This window comes from Mytilus edulis, chromosome 3 (assembly GCF_963676685.1).
Source record: "Mytilus edulis chromosome 3, xbMytEdul2.2, whole genome shotgun sequence".
Lineage (NCBI taxonomy): Eukaryota > Metazoa > Mollusca > Bivalvia > Mytilida > Mytilidae > Mytilus > Mytilus edulis.
In genome coordinates, this window is record NC_092346.1 from 91,538,230 (window position 1) to 91,562,170 (window position 23,941).

At 31.8% G+C, this 23,941-nt stretch overlaps 1 protein-coding gene across 5 annotated transcripts; it reads left to right on the top strand.

Annotated features, from left to right (window-relative positions):
• The first annotated feature begins 15 nt into the window (after window positions 1-15).
• On the top strand, window positions 16-23,246 carry LOC139517752 (DNA excision repair protein ERCC-5-like). Of its 5 annotated transcripts, none has more exons than XM_071309132.1 (15): window positions 16-123; window positions 6,330-6,431; window positions 7,354-7,529; window positions 7,940-8,154; window positions 8,664-8,718; window positions 9,453-9,593; window positions 11,221-12,547; window positions 13,378-13,691; window positions 17,944-18,063; window positions 19,310-19,523; window positions 19,879-20,023; window positions 20,407-20,495; window positions 21,155-21,257; window positions 21,526-21,610; window positions 21,869-23,246. In XM_071309132.1, the coding sequence occupies exons 2-15, from the start codon at window positions 6,344-6,346 to the stop codon at window positions 23,000-23,002; spliced, it is 4,206 nt and encodes a 1,401-aa protein (XP_071165233.1). In that variant the 5' UTR covers window positions 16-123; window positions 6,330-6,343; the 3' UTR covers window positions 23,003-23,246. The 5 variants fall into 5 exon arrangements, with proteins under 5 accessions (XP_071165233.1, XP_071165229.1, XP_071165230.1 ...); XM_071309128.1 differs by having other exon boundaries at window positions 35-233; XM_071309129.1 differs by having other exon boundaries at window positions 43-239.
• Window positions 23,247-23,941: the final 695 nt, after the last annotated feature.

The window sequence follows — 23,941 nt, forward strand, 5'->3', positions numbered from 1 at the left end:
TTTCAGTTTATATCCTTTTACATCTCGTTTCATCGATTGTTCAATACATTGATTTACTGAATTGGCGAAAAATTGGAAAATGCCTCAATCAACAAAAAATTCGCAATAGTGCTGGAGGTTTTGGTAGATTTTACTGTACATCTCTCGAGTCTTGAGATTTCAGATTCCTCTTTGGATGCTAAAAGTATAAGGGAGGGGTAAAATATCATCAGTAGCAAGGGGCACTTTTCCCTGTAAGTGTAAGCAAATGTAAACAAACGACATCAAAATAATTTCATGTTTCATATATATTTCCGATGTCACAACGCTTAAACTTAGAGTATTTTTCACAGAAATAGTTCGACGACAGCATTTACATAAATTTACATAAAATAAGGCATCTTACTCAGTGGTAGTGGAAACATATCTGATGTTGGTCCCATTGCCTATGACATACTTGGCATACACCTTATTGCTAATCCCGGCTGACCCGACCGCTTGAACTTTTGACGCATACAACAATAACTTTTCCATTGTGGCGTCAGATATTTTGTTTTATGACGTCAAAATTTTACGGGAACCTGTGGGATATCCAGCAATGGCGGACAAATAGTGATAAGGTGTATTGTAAACAATGAAATGTTCTTCCTGGTTATTCCTTTTGGTAATGAATTATACGAATCCATAGAAAATCGCCCCATGTTTTCACCAACTTGCCCCACTTTCTAAAAAATAGCACTACTCTTGTTTACCAAATCGCCCTTAATATGAAAAAGGGTAAAATCCCATTTAAAATAAGTTGGATTACTTGCCCCACTAATGAAAAGGGTTTAAATCCTGCTGAAATAAGGTCTGCCAACTCGCCCCTCTCATGACAAATAGGTAAACCATAACGAATTTAGTAATGCCAACTTGCCCCACTTATGAAAAAATATGCAATCTCATTGTACATGTATATCTACAATGTATGTTCCTGTCCCACTTATCAATAAAATCAATATCTTTGAAAACCATAGATAAACATGTTTTAGTAGTTTTTTGGTTTTGTTTAAATAAAGCAGAAAGACGTGATTATCAGCATTTCTGTGATGTAAATGCCAACTCGCTCCACTTATGAAAAAGAAAGTAATGCCATTGAATTTTGTCTGCCAACTCACCCCACTTATAGATGAGGGGCCTGATGGGGGGGTCTCATCACGATTCACGAGTTGATTTTTTTGTCAATCACGAGTCACAGAAAATAAATTTCCATGATCACGGATCACGAAAATATAAAAAGAGTATCACCAATCAATCTCGATAATAGAGATTCAGAAGCTGGTTGTTTGGTGCAATTAAGCTACAATCAAATGCATTACTGGCTCATTACTTGTTTACATGTTGAATTCTCCCAGGTTCTAAATTAAATCGTTAAAAACAGTCACATTCTGACTTCTTTTATTGTATAATAATAATATTTCATAGAAATGTTTTACTGGCGTAAATACCACGGAACCACATCTGTGTTTTATCTTGAGGCTAAACTAAGAGATTATAAAGTATATATATTTATTTTGTCAATAAAATTTACTGCTGAGCCTGATTGTTCTCCCACTCCTGCTGGTTGTCCCTTGAAGAAAACTAAGACATTCTGGGGTGTCAATAACATTGTCCGTTTCTTCAGTGTAGTCCACATCTGATTCTGAATCACGAAAACGAAAAATATGTCTCAATCACGAAGAACGAACATAAAATTCCAATGAAAACGATTCACGAACAATGGTTTCATCACGAATCACGAAAAATAAATCTGTAGAAAAACGGATCACGATAGCGAAAATGCGCCGATCACGAAGAACGGAAATAACCCATCAGCCCCCTCATAGATAAAATATGTACAAAAAACTAAGCTACATTTTAAGTTATTCTCCAATAATACGAAAATAACATGTCATAATAAATAATTTATTTACATTTGTACAATTATATATATTTCAATTAAATGAAACATCATTTGATTTCAATATTAATAATTTAATCATTTTTTTTTTATTATTTTTTTTTCATTTAAGTTATCAGACCTGAAAATTATAAATTCATCTAGATTTCACCTGTTTTCATTATAATAGTAATAATAATAAATTCTTTATTTAAAGAGGGTCACTCAATTAGAACTAGTCTTATTTTTCTTATTTTAGGCCCTCAAACAAAATACATGCCAGTGGCGGATCTAGAACTTTTCCTAAGGGGAGGCCCGCTGACTGACCTAGGGGGGCCCGCTCCAGTCATGCTTCAATGATTCCCTATATAATCAACCAAATTTTTCCCACCAAAGGGGGGGCCCAGGCCCCCCTGGATCCGCCTATGCATGCATACAGTTAACATTCATACATTCATACATTAAAATACAATATATATTACTAGTATATACACATTTCAATTATTCAAATAAAATGGTAATAAATGGCAATATTTGATAAAGTTTTGTTAAAGGAAAACAAATTATTTGATTTGCATATAATTTTCAAGAAAATGATTATAACAATGTTTCTTGAATAATTCCACATTACAACATTTTTAAAGCAATTGCTTTTATGCCGTCGCGTATGGCCATCTTTGTGACCCAGATCAGAGACTCCGCCCAGATCAATTTATAGTATTTTGTTAAACAGGCTCCTTGTCAGTCATTCTTTAACACCTATGTATGTTTTCTAATGCAATACATAGCTTGAAACTTAAAAAAAAAGTTAGTGGATTTAAGAAGTTTCAGAATATGTTCTTGTAGATGTATTTTTGTATTTAAAGGGTCAACCGTTTGACTATCAAAGAACATAGAAGTCCGAGTGAAAAAAAGTACATTTTTATATTAAAATGCGATTCCGTTTTCCGCCGTTCGTACGATGTTTCAACAAAATATGGATTCATTTCAGTTGTTGATTTAGTATTGAAAATTTAACTGAATTATCTCCTAATAAATACGTTTTTTTTATGTTTAATTTGTGTTTCTTTAAGAGGTCAGGTGCTCTTGTTCATTCATAAAATTATCGTTCATTCATACATTTATCGTAAAATCAAAATCACTACACAGGTTAATGCGTAGTGTCAAATTATTACCTGTAATCTAAAAATAGACAAACTTTATTTGCGCAAATAATTTAGCGGAACGAAACCCTTGTTGAAAACACATAACAATAAGTTTGTTTTCCTTTTCTGTCGAAACTCCGTAATATTTAACGATCACCTTACTAATGAAATGGACCCGTCCAAACGTAGTAGATGCCAAGTCGGTCCAGATGAAGAGATATTTACAATTTGGAATATTCTAGTTTATTAATACATAAATTGAAAAAAAGTATGTCTTTTTAAATATCATGATCAAAACTGGGTTTGCATAACAAATGTCAGATGAAACCATTATCCTCGTCTTTTCAGTGAACAAGTCTACTACGTTTGTTGACACTCGACGTTCCACCGTGTTAGCAATTTTATCGCTATTTTGTGCATTTTTCCTCTGATCTTTTTTGTGATAATTTTCATATCATGCTACTCGCTTGAGATGGAAAATTATCGCAAGAAACTAAGCAGGCACGTGGCGTTGCTAACGAAATGACATGAAATTGACAACGTCGTCATAGGTAAAATAGCGATAAACAGATTATCATTGGTTATCTCAACTTGATTGCCTTTCTCGCTTTCGCCGTGCCGGCTCAAGCGAGAAAATCAATCTCGTTGAGATGATCAACGATAATCTATAATTATGTTTCCTGAAAATTGATAAATATCAAAGCAACGTAGAGCTGTTTGTTCTTGTTCGTATAATAAAATTGAGAATGGAAATGTGGAATTTGTCAAAGAGACAACAACCCGACCATAGAAAAACATACAACAGCAGAATTAAGGTCACCAACAGGTCTTCAATGCAGCGAAAAATTCCCGCATCCGGAGGCGTCCTTCAGCTGGCCCCTATACAATATATATACTAGTTCAGTGATAACGATTTAATGTCATGTTTGTCTGTGATGACCCCCCTTTTCGGGATTGCATGAGAATTGTAGTTATCTCGTACCCACATGCACTTGTTTCTATCCATAGGAAGGTCGACTATCCATATAAAACTATTTATATGGATAATCGACCTTAAGCTTCCTATGGATAGAAACAAGTGCCTGTGCTCGTACCGCATCAGAAGGACACATATCAACTGAGCAATAATGTTTGGAACTTAGTTTTAAAAATGATGACAAAGTAACATTATGAAAATATTTTTATTAAGCTGAAATATACATTTATTCTTTACATGTTTATGTCTTGTAAGATATTTTATTTCTTTCCCGTTTTTTAACATTTGCGTCTGGAAAGTTGAAATGTTTTAACTTAATCATTTGTGTTAATGGTTAAATATAAATTAATAATGACAATTATTAAAATTAAATCAATAAAGGAAATTATTGTCAAGGAAGTTACAAACACTACCAGGGGATAATCCATGATGATTTCTTTTTGAGTTATATGTTTCAGCACATGTATATTTGACCCCAACTTTAGCCTGGTAAACGTGTTGTCTCCTTGTGAAATATAAAACATATTAAAAATGACTTTCTGCTAAAGTCTTTTATTTATATAAAGTTAAAACCTTCTTACTTTTAACTAGACAACACTCATGTCAGGTTTAATTCTTGTATATATGTGGATGAAAAATAAAAGTCCCCAAACATTAACATGGCAGCAATTGCTTTTACAGCCTTTAAGGCTTTGATTTTATTTGGAGTGGTAAATTATTCCATACTTTGGTTGCAGAATAATTTATAAAAAATTGTATTTGGTCTTGGAACAAAAAGATCATTATTAGAGACAGATTTTAAGTTGTGGTGTTGCACATCATCAATATTTAGCATTGCTAAGTAATCAGGTGTTAGTCTATTTACAATTTTATACATTAAAATTGATTTTTGGTATTTTATTCTTTTGGTAAAAGATAGCCATTTTAAAGATGAAAACATGAAATTAGATGAAATAGAAATATCGCATTCCAGTATAATTCTTGCTACTCTTTTTTGAAGTTTTATGATTCAATCTGAATCTTTTTGTAATAAATTTCCCCAAACTGAACTACAATAGTCTATATATGGTAGAATATATGCATTATAAAATATTTGCCTTGTGTGTATTGGCAAATATACTTTAATTTTATATAAAAGGGATATTTTAGATGAGATAATTTTACATATACAATCAACATGATCTTCCCAGCTTAAATTTTCATCAATGTCAATTCCAAATAATTTGAAAGAACGGACATTCTCAATACATGTTTCGTTAACGGTAATACATAATTCTGATATTTGTGTAAGTTTTTGTTTTAAACCCAATTTCATACACTTAGTTTTTTGTGCATTGATTTTCATACTATTATTGTTACACCAAAGATTGTATGTAGCATTTAAATCATTTTGACATATGCTGTTTATTTTTTCAATGTTTTTATTATGAAAATGCAATGTTGAATCATCAGCATATAAATCCATGTTGGATTGTTTAACATGAAGTGATAAATCATTTATATATATTAAAAATAACAGAGGACCTAAAATAGAACCTTGAGGCACTCCATACTTTACAAACGTTTCAGATTTAACGTTAGCATATTGGACTTCTTGTTGTCTTTCAAACAAATATGATTTTATCCAATCTATCATATGTTCTCCGATATGATAAAATTTTAACTTTTCTAAAAGTATGGCATGGTTAATAAGGTCAAAAGCCTTACTGAAATTTAAAAACACTGTACCAACTATTTCTCCATTATCTAAATATTTTAACCATTCGTCAATTAGTTTAGTTAGCGCTGTTTGGCACGAATGACCTTGTCTGAAACCTGACTGGGCAATATGAAACAATTGTTTATTGTTAAGGATTTGATATAACTGTACATGTGTACATACATGTCTCTTGAAAATTTTAGATATGGTATTTAAAATAGTAATTGGACGATAATTTGAGGGAATATCTCTTGGTCCTCCTTTATGTATAGCAGTTACTCTTGCAAGTTTTAATTTTTGCGGAAAACGATTTGAAGTTATACTTTTGTTTATTAAAAAAGTTAATGATGGCAATATTATTTCTGCACTTAGTTTTAAAAGTTTAGGACCAATTCCATCTGAACTTGTGGATTTATTAATATAAAGATGTTTTAGTTCAGGACACACCTTTCCAACAGAAATGAGTTTTAAATTAAAATTTTCAGTTTTCTTAGAAAAATCCATATCTTAAGTATTATTTCCAATAAGTTTTTCAGCTACGGATGAAAAATGAACATTTAGAGTATAAACATAACTTATTAAAATTTTTAACTTGTAATTTTTATTTTACAGTGTGTTAATAAAAGATGGGAGTCCAAGGTTTATGGCAGTTACTAAATCCAACAGGTCGTCCAGTATCATTACAATCACTAGAGGGTAAAATACTTGCAGTCGGTATCCTTTTTTAAAATCAGTATGCTGTTGATTTCTATGGTCAAAACAATGTGGATGTTTTTAGATTACATTGAAATGTGATATTAAAATTATAAAGAGAGCATGCAAAAAACTCAAGCTAACATTTACATTACATTACAAAGCCTACAAATAATCAAAAAAATTATAAGGGATCTGGCTTAACAAAAATGAGGAAAAAATTAATTAAAATATTCCTCTCGATACTATCTTTTGATTGTAAGCAGCTTTTGTCCAATTTTAGTAAAAATCCAGATAGTTTATGAATCTAATAAATGTTTTAAAAACTATAACTGCAGACTGTATGTAATGTTAACTGGAAGAAAAACTAAGTTCATTTGTAAGTAAAATAAGGAAAAACAGGAACAAAATTTTAACAAAATTTCCTTCTACATACTAGCTTTTTATCATAAACCAGCTTTGTCCAAGTTTGGTACAAATCCAGGATAGTTAAAGAATGTTATTGAAATTTTAAAAACTTTAACCACAGAGTGACTATAATGTTTCCTGGGAGAAAAAATGAGTTCATTTATAAGTAAAATAGGGATAAACAGCTTTTTTTTTTTTTTAAATTTACTTCTGGATACTATCTTTTGACCATAAGAAAGCTTCTGTCCAAGTTTGGTAGAAATTCAGGACAGGTAAAGAAAGTCATTCAAATTTTAAAAACTTGAACCACAGAGTGAATATTTGTGGACACCATTGTCGGCACCGCCGCTGGAATGTAGGATCGCTATGTCTCGCTTTTTCAACAAAAAGTGGAGGCTCGACAAAAATACTAAAGTACAAAACTTTAAGACATGTAGATCAGAGTGAATTTACTAAGATTTGCTTCTTCAAAATTAAGGTGTATTAGATTAGTTACATGTATATTTTCTTTATATTTCCTTAACCCTGCTCTCAGATGTAAGTATATGGTTACACCAGGCAGTGAAGGGTATGAGGGATAGAGATGGCAACCCTCTACCTAATGCTCATCTTCAGGTCCTGTTTAACAGACTGTGTAAACTCCTGTACTATAGAATTAAACCTGTCTTTGTTTTTGATGGAGGTGTTCCTGTACTCAAGAAACAAACAATGGCAAGTTAAAAAAAAGATTACCATAAATTAAATTCTTAGAGAATTGTATTAGTGATAATTTTTGAAAAGAATGAGCGATAGTCTAGTTTGTTTCATGATAACTGTATAAACACAAGCTAAGTCTATGATTTCAACATAGAGGACAAAAATAATGCTTTGACATCCCATTGTTGGTAACAATGAATCTTTAATAAAGTAAGTTAGTTATTTTGCATCATGCTGAATGAGAAACATCTACATTGCTAAAACAAGATGAATACTGCATGTAACTGAGATGTTATCACGATAGTGAAAAAAACAAGATGAATACTGCATGTAACTGAGATGTTATCACGATAGTGGAAAGAAACCATCATCATAAATAATATGCATGAAAACAGCATAAATTCACATGTTTTTGTTATATATAGGCTGGTAGAAGAGAAAAGAAAGAATTTGCAGAACTAGAAAGTGATAAAGCAACAAAAAATCTTGTGCAAAATTTAATGAAAAGCCATGCAATCAATGCAGTGTTGAAAAAAGATGACAGCAGTAAACACAGTTCATCTGGACCAAAACCCTCTACCTCAAATCAAGGGAAACCAGATATGTTTGAGTTACCTCCCCTACCAGAGGAATTTAAAAGGTAATAACCTCATTCTTGTGCATATACAAATATACAAATAATTTTAATTACTGATTTAACTAACAGAGTAAGATGAGATTTACTAAGAAATATTAAATTCAACATACAGCTTAATAAAACTTTTTATATGATTTGATTTGAATTGAATAGTACCATACAAATGTATATGTTGTAAATATTAACTTACTAAATATCTTTTTATCATAAAACAATATAGGATAATATATCAAATTTGCACCGTTGGGAACAAGGCCTCAATTGTCATCAGTGATAAAAATATGTAAAAATAGATTTTCAAGCTTTACCATACAGCGTTATTGCACGAATATTGGTTACTGGTATCCCTCATATATTGCATTCAAATGTTTTTTTCAAAATACAAATCAACTCTGAACATTTAACAATATTCCCCTATATATTGCAATTATTGCCCAGATTTAGGGAAAAACTCAACTAGCTGTAAAATGGTATGCCTTTTTAAACTAAATTTTTTCATTTTTTTGTTGCAGTATCTCTGAAGAAAGCAGAAGAGCAGAATTTTCAGCTCAAGAAAGATTGTTACTGGTACATGTTTATCTGTGAATTAAAAAAACAAGCACAAATAGGATAATTTTGGGGGTAATTTGTTGCTGTGAAATTATTATTACAAATGTAGATGTTCATCAAATTACAAATTTGTATTTGCGCTATAGTGATCAGTCTGTCCATCCGTACATAAAAAATTGTGTCCTATATTTATCTAGTGAACCATTTTAATTTCATACTTTGTATTTGACATGTATGTTAACCAACATCAGAGGGTGTGTCATAATGTTTGTTTAACTTCTTAGGTCAAAAACTTAAGGTGGTACCCAACACTTTCACTAAAATTAATTTGGCTCGTTTAATTTTTATAAAATTTTGTCAAAGCATTTACTTTGACACTTTAACAAAAAAATAAAAATTTTAAAAATTTTGAACCAACCGTTTTGTCAGAAAAATTACACTGGTTATATAGCAGATTGACAAACACCAATTTTGATCATTGTGAAGCTTTATATTGCCTTTACAACACAACGTTATTAAAACGTTTGGCTGATTTTACAGAGTTATCTCCCTGTAGTGTTAGGTACCACCTTAAGTTTCAGTTGACAGCCCTATGTCTTATGGTACATATCAAGTCCGCTCTGTAACTTGAGAACCGTTACGATTTCAAAGTTCATTCTTGATATTATTTGTCACCAAAAAAAGGAAGAAAAAACAATGGATTGGATGAACTTTTGTGAAAATATGATATATTGCATTAGAGGTTTTTACAGGATGAGGTTGATTTAGATCAAATTGACATAGAATCAGATGTGTTTAACAGTCTGCCATCAGAAATGAAACATGAAGTCCTCACGTTGTTAAAAGAAAAGAAGAAAAGACATACATGGAATCAGATACTAGAACTTCCACAGGTTAGTACAAGGTGTATACATCTTTAAGATAGTTTGTTTTTTTTAGGTAAAATCAACATTTTGCATGAATGCACAGTAAATATAGATTGGTTTCCCAATACAAAACACTGTCTAAGTAATTACAACAAATTTGACCAATGTATCCAATCAGAACCACTACCTGAGTATATACAATATGATAGTGTAAATGTAACAGATCATCACCAAGTTACAAAAACATTCAAAAGTCCAAAATAATTTTCCAGTGAACTGTATTTGGACAGGATCATATATAAATATCAAAGAAACTGAAATAATCAGTGATACTTGCAAATGACTGAGGCAAAACTGTTTAAATAAAATTGAGAATGGAAATGGGGAATGTGTCAAAGAGACAACAACCCGACCAAATAAAAAACAACAGCAGAGGGTCACCAACAGGTCTTCAATGTAGCGAGAAATTCCCGCACCCGGAGGCGTCCTTCAGCTGGCCCCTAAACAAATATATGCTAGTCCAGTGATAATGAACGCCATACTAATTTCCAAATTGTACACAAGAAACTAAAATTAAAATAATACAAGACTAACAAAGGCCAGAGGCTCCTGACTTGGGACAGGCGCAAAAATGCGGCGGGGTTAAACATGTTTGTGAGATCTCAACCCTCCCCCTATACCTCTAACCAATGTAGAAAAGTAAACGCATAACAATACACACATTAAAATTCAATTCAAGAGAAGTCCGAGTCTGATGTCAGAAGATGTAACCAAAGAAAATAAACAAATGACAATAATACATAAATAACAACAGACTACTAGCAGTTAACTGACATGCCAGCTCCAGACTTCAATTAAACTGACTGAAAGATTATGATTTCATCATATGAACATCAGGCACAATCCTTCCCGTTAGGGGTTTAGTATCATACCATCATAACATATATGAGAAGAACTTAACCCGTGTCATGCCAACAACTGTTTTTAGAATAAATGTATTTAGTTCCGATGCAAAGACCTTATCAGTGACCAATGCAATTGAACAATTGAAATGTGCTGATATCACCACTAGCATATATAAAGATGTGGCATGAGTGCCAATGAGACAACTCTCCATCTAAGTCACAATTTGTAAAAGTAAACCATTATAGGTTAAAGTAAAGCATTTAACATGGAGCCTTGGCTCACACCAAACAGCAAGCTATAAAGCACCCCAAAATGACTAGTGTAAAACCATTCAAACAGGAAAACCAACATTCCTATCTATATAAAAATGAGAAACAAGAAACACTAATGAACCACATCAACAAATGACAATCACCAAGATGTGGTATGATTGCCAAAGATTGCTAATATTATTGGTGCATGGTAAAGTTGAAGAGATGTGATATGATTGATATATACAAAAAAGGATAAAGATGACCATACATGTTTCAACATTTCTGAACAAACCTAATTTTTGACTCATACTAATTCATAATATGAAATAAATATAAAAATAAGAAGATATGGTATAATTGCCAATGAGACAACTCTCCCCCAGAGACAAAATGACAGAAGTTAACAACAATAGGTCATCATACAAAATATGTAAAGTGTATATGAAAATGCACATCATATTCAGATGTTTATTATTACTATTGTATACATTCAGGAATCTAATGACTTCTCCAAGTTTCAAATGGCAAAGTTGATGAAACAGAATAAGCTGTCCTCTCGATTGGCTGATGTTACAAAGGAAATGAATGACAACAGATCAGGGGACTTAACTCGTTTCCTTGGAGACGATTTTTACAGTGATGCTATAGAAACCAGAAAAATAATGTCAGACGACACTGCACACTCTATATTGATCAAGGGACTTGGAAGTAAGGAACAGAAAGAAGAAATGGAAAGAATAAGACTTGAATTGGAAGAAAAGAAGAAAGAAGAAAACTCTGATGAGAAAATTGAAGATAAATTGGAAGAAAATAAACCGAATATTTCAGATAAAATTGATGAAATCATTGAAATTGAAGAAAGACAGCATGATTTAAATAAGATATGTAATAATCATAAAGCAGATGAAGTAATTCAAGGTAATAAAACTGCTGTTAATAAAGATAGTCCTAGCAAAATAAATTGTCCAACAGATGTAAATACTGAAAGACAGGATATTTTAAAAGAGCTTCAGCAACGTATGAATGTTTTAAAAGATAAAAGTTCAGACAAAGATTCTTTGCCTTTATATGATACAAATTCTGTTGAAAGGAATGACCATAAAAATCACCTTCACATAGGAGGAGGCCTGAAAGTTAACTTGGTTGATGAAAGTGTCAAAGTAATTGATGATGTCGAAGTAACAGCAAAGAGCGAAGGTGAACTAAAAAACGTGAATGTAGAAAATTCTGTTTGTGAAACCCCTGCCATTGTCAGCGATCAAGAAATTGTACAGTCAAAAATAAAAGATAGCTGTTTATTAGAAAACAATAAGTCAAGTAATTCATCAGATAAAACTGTAGTGAAGACTGATAATATGTCAATTGTCTCAACAGAAAAAGTAGGAAATATGTCAATTGTCTCATCAGAAAAGACTGGATATATGTCATTTGTCTCACCAGAAAAGACTGGATATATGTCATTTGTCTCACCAGAAAAGACAGGAAATATATCATTTGTCTCACCAGAAAAGACTGAAAAAGATTTGATGTCAACCCGACAAAGTATTTTAGATGAACTTCGTCAAAAAGTGACTGTTCTTAGTTCTGACAGTAATATGGATATCACTGAGGAAGATAATATGGAAATTGATAATGAAAAGAAAGAGTTTGAAATGAAACAAGTTATTTCAGAAAACAGGAAATGTTTATTAAAGAAACAGTTATCTCTTGAGGAGGAACAGGAAGTCAAGAGAAGAAAATTGAATCAAGACACTCCCCCAGAGGACGATACAGAGTCAAATAAACCTCCATCAGAGAATAGCAGTGAAAGTGATTCTGAAGGTATGAAAACTTATTCCGAAAGGAGTAAGTTCATTAAGGGCCATTTTTGGCCCCGATTATAAAGTTCAATGTTACAAGACAAAAAAAGTTTTTAGTTGACTTAAAGACATGTGAGAAAGTTAAATAGAACTATTTTTGTCAAATTTAATTCTAACACGTTGATTTTTACATCCCAAAAAGTCAAGATAAGAGATTTTGGTGAAATTTGACAAAATCAGTTGGATTTCAACCAAATTAAGGACCAGGACACATCGAGCACAGGCGTCGACAAACTAAATATTCAAATAAGACATTTGAAATGTCTTCACAAACATTATTTTAAGAGATCTTTGTTGTTGACGTATGCACTGTATGTTTCATGTCCAATAATCTATGAAAATTTACCCATTTTCATTAATATTTTCATGGAAAATCAATATGAGTACAACTTGTGACGTCATAATAAAAGGCAGGAACTTAAATTTTCCAAAAAATGGCTTATTTCCTATATATATATATCTAGTCACTGTATTAGCTATAATTTATTGTGATATTGATCAATAAATCCAAATTTGAAATTTAAGCCAGAAAAAGGGGGCCATTTTAGGACCTTATTAATGTTTTTATTATTGCGGAAATCGTGAGAAAATAGATTCTTTTCCTGCATTATACACATTACTGATATATTCAGCACTTTTCACTAACAATATAGGGAAATATTCATCCCTTCTAATATACCCAGTAAAATAAACTCGTTTTACATGGTATTGATAATCTTTACACATCGCTGTAATTCACAGCATCTTAGTATCATTCACATGAAAATGATAGTACAATTTGTTTATTTTCAGATGAAGGGTTTATTGAAGTAGTCCTTGACATAGATAAAGCCCAACCAGATGACCTATTTCCTGCAGACATATTCCAACCAGCACAGAATATGGAAGAAAACATTGACATTGTCTCAGATGAAGAACCAGTCTATCAACAAGACCAGAAAGATGTTGACTCCTCCCCTGATGCACAAGAAGTAAATGAAGACTTACAGGCAGTGATGTCAGAAGATGAGAATTCAAAAGAAATAAAATCAAATTACAGTATCGATGAGACAGAAGAGGAAAATATACAGGGAAAATTAGTACAACAATTCAAAAATTTCACAGAGGTTTGAATTTTAAATTAACATTAATATGAGTCGTGCATAACCTTCAAAGGAGTAAAAAGTCTATAATATTGTCATGATACTAATGGTAATCCAATATTTTGAATTTGTTGGAAATTGTTTGGAAAATACAACATGTCAGACTCCATCAACAGCGTAATGTGCAAGTGTGAGTGAAAATTTTTACAATTTTGTATTTACTAGTATATTGATTTTAACATTGATTTTTCTTTTAAATGATTTTCTTAGGGTTTAATAATAGTACTGCAACTGACATCGAAAAAGACGCTTAGTTAACGAGTTTAATGGTCCGGAATAACACACGGCTGCAAATTGTTTTAAATGATAGAATAATATCTATATTTTAATTTCCGTCGGGTCGTAAAAAGTTTCTATGGTCACATTTTTGTATTTTATCCCTTTAATGGGGGTACCCCTCAATTTACGGTTTTGGGTAGTTACCTTAAAATCCAAAAATATATTTTTTGGTTAAATTTCCCGCTATTTTCGTAAATATTTTCTATGCACATATCATCAAGGATCATCGGAATGATGAAGACATAAATATAATACCATCTCCAAGTAAAACTTTCAAACTTAAAGTTAGCTGTTTTTTAGATAGAAATTTAACGCGTTTTTCTTTTAAAACGAGAAAACATATGATTCAAAAATAGTATTTGACATTTGAGAGGACAAAACATATTATTGCGATACTGCATGCAAATTTTGTTTGGCAAATTCTAAACAATTTTGTCAAAAACTCAAAAATAAAAACATCATTTGTACCTTTTTTAATTACGGAAATTTCCTATCCGTCAATCAGCTCCACCATTTATTTTTTCCTTCACCATCAATTTGATAGTTTCGATGTGATTATGTAGATTTTGTAGGAGAAGTTAATTTATTTTTGAGTGATTTGAATATATATATAGTAGTTCTTTCGTGTATTTTCTGTAAATAAGTTATATTTTTGTTAATAAAATTTTGACTTTATATAAAAGTTAACCAAATCCTTCGGATAAGAGGTTTTTCCGGATAATGACTATAGTTGACATTGTGTGAAAATACATTGTATGTCAATGTTTAACCTCAGAGCAATTCATATGCATGCAAGTGGGGGGGGGGGAGTACTATTGAAGATTCGCAGAGATTTGGTGTGTGACAAGGTGATACTAAAACCAACTTCTCTTAATATTTTGCTTTCCGTGTGCGAATCATCAGTGATGTTATGAGACTTGCACCAGAAGGCAAAATTGGTGCGTCTTTAAATTAGATTGATTGATTAATTGTTGGTTGCTTAACGTCCAGTGACAAATAGTTCATGCATGTTCAGGACGAGAACAAGTTAACAATAAAAACAATATGTAGGTTTTGTCATAATAGAGGCCATTCGGGATGATGATCGGGAAAATTTAGACTGCCACTGGAAAATGATGGTATATTGGATTGGGACAGAAATTTTCCATTGCAACATGCCACCTTCGGACTCCTCAAAGAGTTGATGCAAGGGTTTTTAACATGCAAAGAACGTGACACTCCCTTTACACGAGGCATCGGACTTAACGTCCCCATTCTGACCGGACGTGACTGCGAACTTGATACATCCCGCACAGCCAAAACGCCCCACTTTGTTTTACTGCCGGTCGGGAGAAGACCAAGTGACCATATTTCGTTTCCACAGTCACACTTGGGGAACTTTAAATTAGAAACAACAGAAATCCATACATGTGATCAAACTGATCGACATGTATCCTCACAACCTGACACTTTTATACGATCTCGCGCTCAGTTTCTTCCTTGTAGTTTGGATATGAAAACAGGGTTTTTGTGTAAAAGACAAACCTTTAAAAAAAACCCAGAAAACTACGCAAAACAAAACTGAGTCCTCTAAACGTGTTGACAGTCTTTTAAAGTTGTGCTTATTAATGTGAGTAATCATTTATCCATGCATAACCAAGTACTTATTGAAGTCAACACCTGTGCAATTAAGTAAAACAGTTACTGAAAAATTAGAATTTGAACTTGCTGTCAGTTCATTAATGACGATTGTTAGTGATGTGATTTGTTCTTCCATAACAAAAGCCTTTCTCATGTAGCACATCCTCTATATATACCGATCAATTTTACTCAAGATTGTCTCTGATGCTTAACAAACTGCCAAACTCCAGAACTAACTAGATATTGTGACACCTTACAATTCAGACACAGTGGGGCCAAGGGATATGAAATATAGAGTTTAGCTCTGAACTCAATTTAGGGGATGCGATATCTGCTGCAGAAAAATTGAAGTCTATGTTAAGACTTTCAAAATTACACCAAGGTGTGTCTGAAAATATTAAGGATACATTAAAACAAGAACAATTACTTCACCCTGCCACCAGTGCTCTTATGAGCTATGTCCTCGTTTTGGTATTTCTATGGAAACGCATAGCTTGTTAATAGATATAGGAAGATGTGGTATGAGTGCCAATGATACAACACACCATCCAAGTCACAATTTATAAAAGTAAACCATTATAGGTCACGGTCTGGTCTTCAACACGGAGCCTAGGCTCAAAAGTTCATTTGTTAGTTAATTGATAAAAATAACACAAAGGCGCTTCTGAACCGTATATTTTCCCTAAAGATAACACAAATTCGTAAATGTATGCATGCTATTACAAAATCAATCGTTTCTGTAGCAACATTCGCCCCATTACATTTTGGATTGGCAGTGCAGATACATCATGCATATGCATATGGGAATATGGGTCACGAACATTGATCGAAACTTTGTACTCACATTTCTTTTGTGTTTCCTATGCAAAGGTAAGACTATATCTAACGAGTTTGACCGAATCATGACGATATTTACGTTCCAGATAGCATTTGTACTCAAAAACTGTGTTTGCTTTGAACAAACTCTGTCCTACGCCGAACTTGTTCTTATAAAAAAGGGAAGTGTCTTGTAATGCTAATACGCGTACTGAATCCGCATATGATGACTAAGAGATTGATTCATGTCACTATTTTATGAATACTTGAGCTATTGTGTGTTGAATTACAATATTAGAAAATTGGCATTGCATTGTATATTTTTTCATCCTTCCCTTAAAAAATTAATGAGTTAACTTTTTTACCAGGATTATCCCATTTAAAAATGTTCATGCACCAAACTGACTTTGTTTTACACTCATTTTTTTTAAACCTCGCATTCGCCTCGCGTGACTATAGTATATTTTGTGTTATAACTGCTGTCTAGACTTTGCAAATACACAATATGTATTTATCTATAACTAGATAATAATTTTCTCAAAATACACAACCTTTAAGATGCAAAATTAAAAACACTGTTTCAGCACTTGAATTTAGTTTTTTTTCAAAGATAGAAAAAATATTGAAATAATTTGATAAACTGGTGTTTTATACTTAAGAAAATAATTCTGTAATGTATTATAGTGAAATACTATACACAATATGAAAGTTTATGGATGTGAAAAGGTCAAGGCCACTTCTTCTTTTGCTATGTCTTAATTGGAAAAAAATCAGAAGGTTCCAAATCAACGCCATTTTGTAATGGCAGCTTTTCATATAAGTAGTCAAATTTGTCGTTTTAACATCGTTTATACCATATGCTTATGATTGAATCGTTTTTGTAGCATTCTATTGAATAAATATCAGAATATTTCTCCTTTTTGTCCTTGTGGTTGAAATGTTGATATTTTTAAGTCTGACCTTTGACCTCAATTTCACAAAATTGTGACCACTCTGGATTTTTACGACCCAACTTTTCTTATTGTACACGTTTTCCTCTTTCCATCGATATATAATTTAGGTGTGTGTTCTTCCGGACCATTAAAGTTTAAAAAAATGAACTCGGGTTGCAGTACTATAAACAGTTATGGTTTTATACTTATTTTTAACTTTTATTCTTGCTACATTATGAACACTATTTTACATTTTTACTTTCACTTTTATTCTTTTACGTCATAATTAATACAACCGCATTATATACACTTTATGAACATGTAAACTCTGTAATATTGTCCTGATGATGCCGCATTAGCGGCGAAACATGTCGACTCAATAAAACTATCACCTTGCGGTAACCCAGATGTTGTTGTCTCTACATATTATATTTCTAAAGGGAGATAAAATTAGAAATGGTTGTAGTGAACAAATGTATCTCTTTCTTGTTCTAGACAATTTACTTTTAGTCTTAATAATGTTTGTTTCAATTATCAATTATCTACTGGCCTATTTCATTTGACTGTAGGATGATATGAGAGATTATCAAGAGAATTTAGAGGCAGAAAGTCGAGATCTTCAGCAGGAAAGGGGAAAACAAGAAAGACTGGCTGTGTCAATCACAGATCAAATGTACACAGAAGCCCAGGTAAACAGTTATTTCTGAAATTTATGAAACGACAATCAACTACTGTAAATTCAGAAATTATAGCCAGATTTTTATTAATGCGAATAATGCGACTCAGTGAGTATCGCAATAATAAGAGCTTGCATTTTGATAACTAAACCATAGATCTGTATGTAGATTTTTCTTAAATCGCAATAATTAAACTTGCATTCTTGTCCATTTTTGAAAAATCACAATAATAAAAGCATGCAATAATTTCTGAATTTACAGTATTATTCATGTAGAAATTTTACAAATGTTATATACTTCGAAATAATATACTGAAGAAAATCTCAGAACTATTTGCTATGAAAAGAAATGTCATTAAACAAATTTAAATGATATAAATTTTTCTCTAAATTTAAGTTTTCTAGAAAAAATTTGACTGATGTATATTGTTATATCTTCACTCACTGAGTGGATAGTATACTGCGATGTCTTTGTCCATTTATCTGTTTGTTCATGCATCAGTTCATCAATCAAACACTTTCCATTCATTATTTCTCAGCCTGTCTATGTTAATCAGTTGCTATTTTGCTTTTTACTATATGCACAGAGCAAGTATTTCTTGTTAATGTTTTATATATACTTTTATAACAAGTAAGTTAATAAGTATAACAACTTCACACAACATAACTTCCAAATTCTTGATGACATATGCACAAGTCAACTTAGCACTCAGGATTATAATTGAAGGAATAAAAATCGGTTAGTTTCTTATAATAAATAAGACTTTGAATTTTAATGTGCATATTGTTAAGCGTTTAGCTAGAGGTATAGGGGGAGGGTTGAGATCTCATAAACATGTTTAACCCCGCCGCATTTTTGCAACTGTCCCAAGTCAGGAGCTTCTTGCCTTTGTTAGTCTTGTATTATTTTTAATTTTAGTTTCTTGTGTACAATTTGGAGTCTATTATGGCGTTCATTATCACTGAACTAGTATACATATTTGTTTAGGGGCCAGCTGAAGGACACCTCCGGGTGCAGGAATTTCTCGCTGCATTGAAGACCTGTTGGTGACCTTCTGCTGTTGTCTGTTCCATGGTCAGGTTGTTGTCTCTTTGACACATTCCCCATTTCCATTCTCAATTTTATTTTTATTTGAACATGAACATATGAAAGTATATACATGGTGTCCTATGGACACATATTCTTGTTTAGCTTAGAATATTGATAATGGAGTATATTATGTATATACATCTATAACTATTTATCACCCCTTATGCAGGAGTTGTTGGATTTGTTTGGTGTACCGTATATTGTAAGTCCAATGGAGGCTGAAGCTCAATGTGCCCAGTTAGATATCTCCGACCTGACACAAGGCTCAATAACAGATGACAGTGATGTCTGGTTGTTTGGTGGAAAACGAGTTTACAAAAATTTCTTCCAACAAGACAAACATGTAGAATTCTTCTCTGAATTGAGTATCCACTCACAGTTAGGTAAAACATGTTAGATTTAATATTCAAGGGAACCGCATTAACAGGTACCTAAAGTTTTCATAATTCATAAAAAAAAAACAGAAAAAAAACCCAGATTTAAATAATTGTAGTGTTACAGAAAAAAAAGCTGTTATTTTTTTACTTGATACAAAATGTTTATTTTTATGTTTATGTTTTTTTATGATGTACAAGAGATAAATATTTGTAGAATAGATATGGTTTTTTTTTACATTTCTCTGTTAAAACTATCAAATATAAATTTGAAAATCTTGTGCATAGTGTGTGTATAAATTTGTATTTAAAAAAAAAATATAACAATGTCTTTAAAAAAATCCACCACTGATTATTGTTTAAGGTATTGGACGAGATGTTCTCATAAAACTGGCCCTTTTATGTGGTAGTGACTACACACCAGGAATTCAGGGTGTAGGGCCAATCACTGCTATGGAGGTACTAACAGAATTCCCTGGAGAAAGCATAGAAGGATTAATGGAATTTAAGTGAGTTGAATTGCATATTTTGTAAAACTTTTTAATGTTTCTGCTTACTTGATGTTTATAATACTAACCGAAGAAAAAACAAATACTGCAGTGTGTGAATGATATTGGCGACAGGCTCAATCTTTCATTTGAAAAGTTAAATTCTACAGCAAGCCAATAACATAGAAATTATGTTCTGACGTTTATCTTTATTTGAATATGTTTTAATTCTCCCCTTTTTTTTACGATGAAAGTGAATTCAATTAACAGTTATATAAAATTCTAAAATGTTGATAGTATAATTTTCAGATATTGGAAACATGAGGATAAGAGCAAATAATGAAAACAGATTTTGTTTACCTCCTGACAGGAGAACCACATATATCTTCTGATCTTTATTATAGGAAGTGGTGGGATGAAGCTCAAAAACAGATAACAGCTCCACTAGAACCAAAAATCAAGACAAAATTGAGAAAATTAGAGGTTCCAGAAGGTATGTTTATCATAATATATATATGTGGGAAGACAACTGTATGTTAAAGTAATTTTCTTGTCATTCAGATATACTTGAATTTATGTAAGAACTTCTTGTATATCTTTACCACCATGAAAAATACACCAATATAGGAGGAAAGTTACTATATTGGACTTCATGGATATACATGTACAGGGATATAGACCAGATAAATAATGATCTTGCTCAAAGAAGACCATGTATAAAAATGTTGTGTGATTGCTAATGAGACTACTCTTCACAAGAACATATGGTGACCATTAAGATGTTTTTAGTTTTCTGTGTATCTTTTAAAGATGTACTACCAACATTTGCCTTTAGTTGATGACTTATTTTTTGGGATATATTAGTTGGTGTTTGGGAAATTTGAAATATAACAACTTTCAAATGCAAAGAGATAATTTCATTATTTTGGGGGTCAAAATTGTACATTTTCATATAATTCTTTACAAGATTGGGAGGTATAGTATTAACAATCAGACAAGAATAAAGACTGTAGTAAAAATATATAAACAATATCATAGAGTTAAGTGATGACTTATTTTAAATCAATTGAATGTTTTCATATAAATAATCTATAAGAAATATGCAGAATTGTATACCCAAAACCTGCTAATCTCTTATTTTTCTATTCCAAGGTTTTCCTAATGAACTTGTAGTATCAGCCTACATGAAGCCTGAGGTAGATGATTCAGAGGAGAAGTTTGCCTGGGGACAACCAGAACTAGATCTTATTAGATTGTATCCTTAAAATACTTTTACCGTTGGGAGACAAATTAGTAAAAGATTTTTTGTAACTTGTTTCCATTTCCCATATTTGACTGTTATGTAAAAGTTATACTGCTTTATTGTTATAATTTTTCAATAAATTTTGTTTAAACTAAAAATTCTGATTACAGTATATATGACTTTTATAATACTTGTATAACAACCTTTTATGTCATTGTTGTGTGTAAATGTTAAAATGTAGTCCCCCTTGTATGTTATGTTCCTTATAGTTTGAATACAGATTTACCAAGAAAAAATTTGGATGGAGTCAGGAAAAATGTGATGAAACTCTGTTGCCAATGATGAAACAGCTTAATTTGAGACAAGTATGAAATATATTATGTTAAGTGTGTGTGAAAACTGTAAATTTAATGAAAAAAGCAACTATCTATGTCAAAGTAAGATGTGTTGTCATGTTTGATAAGCAAAAATTTGGTAAAAACATGGTTTTCTCTCCAGTAAAACTAGTACCGGTATTTATTTTAAGAAAGAGTTGTTCTATATGTTATTATTTCAGTTGCAAGATATTTTTAACTGCCATTCATGTTCATTCTACTCTTAAATAAATCTGTATTCTTTTATAGACACAGACAAGAATACACACTTTCTTTCAACCAGAACATTTTATCCAACCAAAAAACATTAAAAGTAAAAGACTGCAAAGGGCTCTTAATATAATGCAAGGCAAAGTCATTGATGAGCCAGTCCAATCTTCTGTTAGCCTAACAAAACAGTCAGTAAGTTCTCCAGTTATGCCAGGTATGCAGCAAGTAAAGTCAATGGCAAGACAAATCATGGTTGGAAAAGGTCGGGGCAGAGGTAAAGGGAAGGGAAAAGGTAAAAGTTCAGTAGGACAAAAGAAGACAAAAGTCACAATAAAAAATGAAGTAAATTTGTCAGAGAGCAGCAGTGAATCAAGTGGTGATGATTTAATTGCTAGCTTAGATTATGAAAGTATGATTGGAGAAAGTATAAAGCAGTCTAATTCTAAACTAGGATCCAGTAGTCAGATCATGATTGGTACAAATATTGGAAATGTGAAAAATAATTCCAAGGAAAAAGCTAAGAAATCAGTTAGAAGTAATTTATCATCTACAAACAATAAAAAGTCTGCTGTTGAAACAAATATAATGTCTCAGTCAACCTCTGTTAATACTGCAGCATGTAATAGCAATAGTACATTAGACACTGGTTCTCAGAGTAGCTCAACTGCTGATCAGGGTACCAGCAAAGTTAGACGGACTAAGCCAAATATAACAGTAGGTAAAGCAGGTCATGCCACTGAAGACTTTTCTCTAGATTTACCAAAGGAACCTATAGCTATGAAAGGTTTCTTGGAGGATGAAGTTCATGCCTTTGATAAAAGGAATAAAATGAAATCCAAAACCGAAAAAAATAAGAAAGAAGAAATAAAAAAGCAAAAGTCTGAGAAATTAAAACCAGATAAGACAATAGAGGTGAAAAAAAATGACAAAGGAAAATCATTAGTGAAAAAAGGGAAAAGTAGAGTTAAATCATCGAAATTAAACAGAGAAGAAACTTCTAAATCTAATGTTAACATGTTTGAAAATGATAAAAATTCTAAGTCAGCTGTTACAGTTAATGATCAGGATGATTCAGTAGATGTGCCTTTTGATTTGTTGAACAGAAGAACACGAAGTTGTAGATCAGGGGCTGTAAATAGAGTGATGGTTGTATCAGATTCAGATAGCAATTAAGACTAGTTTACATATTTTATAAAGATTGTCTTTTTGAGCCAACTGAAGGATTGATTTCTAATGTTTTTGTGAATAACGAAGTTTTATTCGCAGTTCAACAAAAAAATTATACAAATAAGTTAAAGAATGCCATAATCTGATAAAGCTTTATTTATTCTACCTCAATTTATTTTTATTTAAGAAGGTATTGGTAAACTGCTGTACTTGTAACCAATTTTTTTTTATAAAATTTTCAGCAAATTCATATGATAACTTCCTGGTACTTTGCTTCAAGCATCATCTTAGCTAGCTATAACATGTATTTCATTCATTGACTTTTTTAAGACTAAATGTATTGCCTTTTAATGACATACATATATAGAATATATGAATTAAACAGCGTTTTTCATATTGCAAAAATTAAAATCGCAATTTAATCTAAAATGACAAAATGACAATAATAAATGCATGCATTAATTTCTGAATTAACAGTATTTCATTTTATGGTTTAAATGGACTTGTATTTTTGTCCTCTTTAATTTTTTGCAGTTTCCCTGTGACTTATGAATTTTGAATTTGCCTTTGATATCTTTCGCTTTTTTTTGGTACTACTTGCATGGGTTAAAAAAGTGTTATAAATTCTGTCAAACATACATATATCTATAGAAATCAATGTTATTTTTTGTTCCCACCTACGATAGTTTTCTGGTCTGTGGGTCCATTTGTATGTCTGTCCGTCCGTCTCTCTGTCCTGCTTCAGGTTAAAGTTTTTGGTCAAGGTAGTTTTTAATGAAGTTGAGTCCAATCAACATGCCTCTTAGAATGTTCCCTATGATATGATCTTCCTTATTTTAATGCCAAATTAGAGCTTTTATCCCAATTTCATGGTCCACTGAACATAGAAAATGATAGTGCGAGTGGGGCAATTTTGTACTATGGACACATTCTTGATATGTGTAG